This window comes from Chrysochloris asiatica, unplaced genomic scaffold (assembly GCF_000296735.1).
Source record: "Chrysochloris asiatica unplaced genomic scaffold, ChrAsi1.0 scaffold00162, whole genome shotgun sequence".
In the NCBI taxonomy this organism is placed as follows: domain Eukaryota; kingdom Metazoa; phylum Chordata; class Mammalia; order Afrosoricida; family Chrysochloridae; genus Chrysochloris; species Chrysochloris asiatica.
The window spans coordinates 6,193,247-6,197,022 of NW_006408680.1; the positions used below are offsets into that span (position 1 = coordinate 6,193,247).

General features: G+C 49.8%; 1 protein-coding gene across 2 annotated transcripts in view; it reads left to right on the forward strand.

The window, feature by feature from the left end:
• Positions 1-3,506: 3,506 nt before the first annotated feature.
• FGFR1OP (FGFR1 oncogene partner) overlaps positions 3,507-3,776 on the forward strand; it is a 34,892-nt gene continuing 34,622 nt past the window's right edge. For both annotated transcript variants that reach the window (XM_006871181.1, XM_006871182.1), the window contains exon 1: positions 3,507-3,608. In XM_006871181.1, coding sequence (XP_006871243.1) covers positions 3,507-3,608 — 102 coding nt within the window. The remainder of the gene's footprint in view (positions 3,609-3,776) is intronic.

Below are 3,776 nucleotides of genomic sequence, written 5' to 3' on the forward strand. Positions count from 1 at the left end.
CTATGGGTCGGAACTGACTCGACGGCACTTAACAACAACATATATATATATATACATATACACACATATATAGTTTTGAACATATAGATTTCAAACTGTCTTTTGGAAATCCAAACCCCGATTTCCTCCAGACACGTCTAACTCAGCACAGTGCATCACTTCCCGCGTGGGCTCCAGCGCCTTCTGATACTCACTAGTACTCCCTCATCTTGCTCTCCAAGCTTCCCGGCCTCCTGACATGTTTTCACCAACCCCTTCTTTCTCTCTTTGCCCTTCCTGGATTTTTGTTGCTGGTATTTTGTGCTGTCTAGTTGGCCCCAACTCATGAGGGTATTGTGGCTCACAGAGAAGAAGCTTGGCTGGTCCTAGGGGTCACGCTGATTCAGCTATTGTGCTTGTTAGATCAGTCCATCTCACAGAGGCCTGCCCTCATTTTCACTGACCCTTCACCTGGCTCTGGGTGTTACAGTTTGCACTGACTTCTAACCCAGGTGGACGGTTTGAACCCACCAGTGGCACAGGGGGAAAAAGGTCTAGTGTAGGTTCTGTAAAGATCACAGCAAAAAATACCCTAAGGAGTTCTACTCTAACACATGGAGTTGCTTCAGGTCCCACTGTGTCAACCGTGACAATCTTCCAAGGAGGGTGTTGTTCGGTGCTGTGGAGTCAGTTCAGACTCACAGTGACCCCACGCACAGCACAATGAAACATTGCCTGGTCCAGTGCCGTCCTCACAATCATTGTTACTCTAGAATCTTTTGTTGCTGCCACAGCGTCAAAACATCTCAATAAGGGTTTTCCTCTTTTTTGCTGATGATTTTACCAAGCAGGATGTCCTTCTTCAGGAACTGACCCCTCCTGATATGTCTGAAGTATGAGAAAAAAAGTCTCACCATTCTGGTTTCTTAGTCTCTGTTTTCAGCCAAGATCCATCTGACGTCAGCAATATCTTACAAAATTCTATCATGTGATCTCCAGCATCATTTCTATCACCAAGGCCCTATTTTCCAACTACTGATCCTTCCTCTTTGTTTCCAACATTTGCATTCCAGCTGCCAGTAAGTTATCAATAAATCTTGATTGTATGTTTGATCAATTTCAGACTTAAAAATCAATACTATTCTTCAATTTCATCATCACTGGCTTCAGTGGTTGGTGTGAAAATTTGAAGAATAGTAGTATTAACTGGTCTTCATTGGAGGTGTATGGATAGCATCCTATCACAGACAGCATTGAACTTCAAGACAGACTAAAAATATTCTTTTTGATGATGAATGTGTGGCCATTCCTCTTCAATTTGTCATTCCTGGCGTAGTAAACCATATGACTGTCAGATTCAAAACGGCCAATGCCGGTCCATTTCAGCTCACTATCAATGTTTTTGTGCTCCATTTTATTTTTGGCAATTTCTAATTTTCCTAGATTAATATTTTAATATTAACATTCCATGTTCTGATTATTAATGGATGTTCACAGCTTTTTCTCTTCACTTTGAGTTGTGCCCCATGAGCAAATGAAGGTCCCAAAGGCTTTACTTCATTCGTGTCATCACAGTCAACTCTACTTTGAAGAAGCAGCTCTTCTCTAGTTGTATTCTGAGTGCCTTCCAACCTGAGGGGCTCATCTTCCAGCTCTATATCTAACACTATTCTGTTATTCTTCATCATGTGTCAGTATTCAATATTCTGGTGCTGATAGTGTTCTACTGCTATTCATAAGGTTTTGTACTGCAAGGTCGGTTTGTAATGCAAGGTTGGTGGTTCAAGCTCACCAGCTGCTCCTCAGAAACCCTATACAGGGTGACTATAAGTCAGACCCAACTCGACGGCACTTAACAACAAATATTCAGAAGTAGTCTGTCTCTCCTTCTTCCTAGTCTGTCTTAGTCTGGAAGCTCAGCTGAAACCTGTTCATCAAGGGTCACCCTTCTGATATTTAAAATATCAGTGGTATACGTTTCAGCATCATAGTAACACTCGCAAGCCACCAAAGTACAACAAGCTGACAAATGTGTGGATGGTATGAAAGTCAACATGTTCATTGACTCTTCTCTTTCCCTCACCCATTGTCACCCTTTCTCTCATGGACCCTAAGGCTCATCTGATTAGATAATAAAATGAACATTATTTTCTAGTCCCTTCCCTTTCACTCGTGTTGGCCCTTAGCCTTAGAAACACACATATACCTTCTTTTATATCTTACTAAATAATAGTCATCCTACAGTCCAACCTCAATAGCTGCCTTTATGAATTCTTACCAGATATCCAGAAATAGGGAATTCTGGCGTGTCTCTGTACGATAAGCACTGGACTGATAACTGCGATGTCGGGGATTCAAACCCACCAGCCACTCCTCAGACTCTCTAGGCAGGGGCGCTATGAGTTGGGGGAGACTCCAAGGCATTCAATAATAATGATCAGGAAACAGAAGTGAGTTCCAACGAATTATCCCATTTAATTCTGCAAAATTCTGAGAACAGGCACACCCAGCATGTTCCCGAAGCCTCGCCCCATGAGCCGAATCCCTGCCCCTTCTAAGACTTCACGCTTTGCAAACCGGATGTCGTACAGGAGACCACACAGTGGTGCTGCACTTTCCGCAAGCACAAGCCCCGCCCACCACGTTGCTAGGCAGCATTGTTGCCCTAGAGATTCAGGTGTCCAACATCCAAGAGGCTCGAGCCCCGCCCACAACGTTGCTGGGCAGCATTGAAGCCCTGAAGATTCAGGTGTCCCACATCCAAGATGCTCAAGCCCCGCCCACTAAGTTGCTAAGCGGCATCGAGGCCACGCCCACCACATCTCGCTTTCCTAGCTCCTGCGGTCCCGCCCAAAACGTCTCGGCTTGTCATAGAGCTCCGCCCCCTGCGTAGGGATTTCTGCACGCTGAGGCATCGCTTCTTAAACTCAGAACAATCCGCTTGCCGTAACCCTTAAGAATCGAGGCCCCGCCCCTCACGCCTGCAGACCCGCCAAGGACATTGGTCTCAGACAGCGTGGCTCCGCCCACTGAGTGGCGTCTTTGGCAGGAGTCCTGGTGTGTGGGGCTGTGGGATAATGGATAGACCGCAAGATCGGCGGTTCAAAGTCACCAACCGATCCTCGGAAACCCTATATGGGGTCGCTCCGAGTCGACGGCACTTAACAATAATAACTGCCCGCCGTTGCCCCGCCCCGCGAGGATGCACTCCTGTGTACTGCGATTTTCTCAGGGCCGTCGCCCCGCCCCATGATTTCGAGACCCCCGCGCGGTGCGTGACGGTGTCCACAAGCTGAGTCCCGCCTACCACGGAGTCTGTGGCGTCCAGGCTCCGCCCCCGGCTTCGCCGTTTCCTCACGCCGAGCCCCGCCTACCACATCGCCCCTGGACTTCGAGGCCCCACCTCCCGCGTTGCGGCGACCGCACGCCGAGCCACGCCCCCCACGTCGCCCCGCCCCACGGCGTCGTGGAATCCGCAGCGACCGTTGGCCGTTGGCGCAGTTTGGCGGTTGTCTTGGAGAAGCAATATGGCGGCCACGGCGACGGCTGTGGTGGCTGAGGAGGACACGGAGCTTCGGGACCTGCTAGTGCAGACGCTGGAAAACAGCGGCGTGCTCAACCGGATCAAGGTGCGGCGGGGCGCCCGCGCCGGCGGAGGGGTCCGCGTCACAACGGCGACGGAGTCCGCGCGGGGCCGGGTGCGGGCGGACGCGTGTGAGCTCGGGGGTCGTGTTATCCCGCCGCCCAGGTCTGACCTGGGGGTACACCTGAGCCCGTGCTGCCCCTCTGTGCTCGTC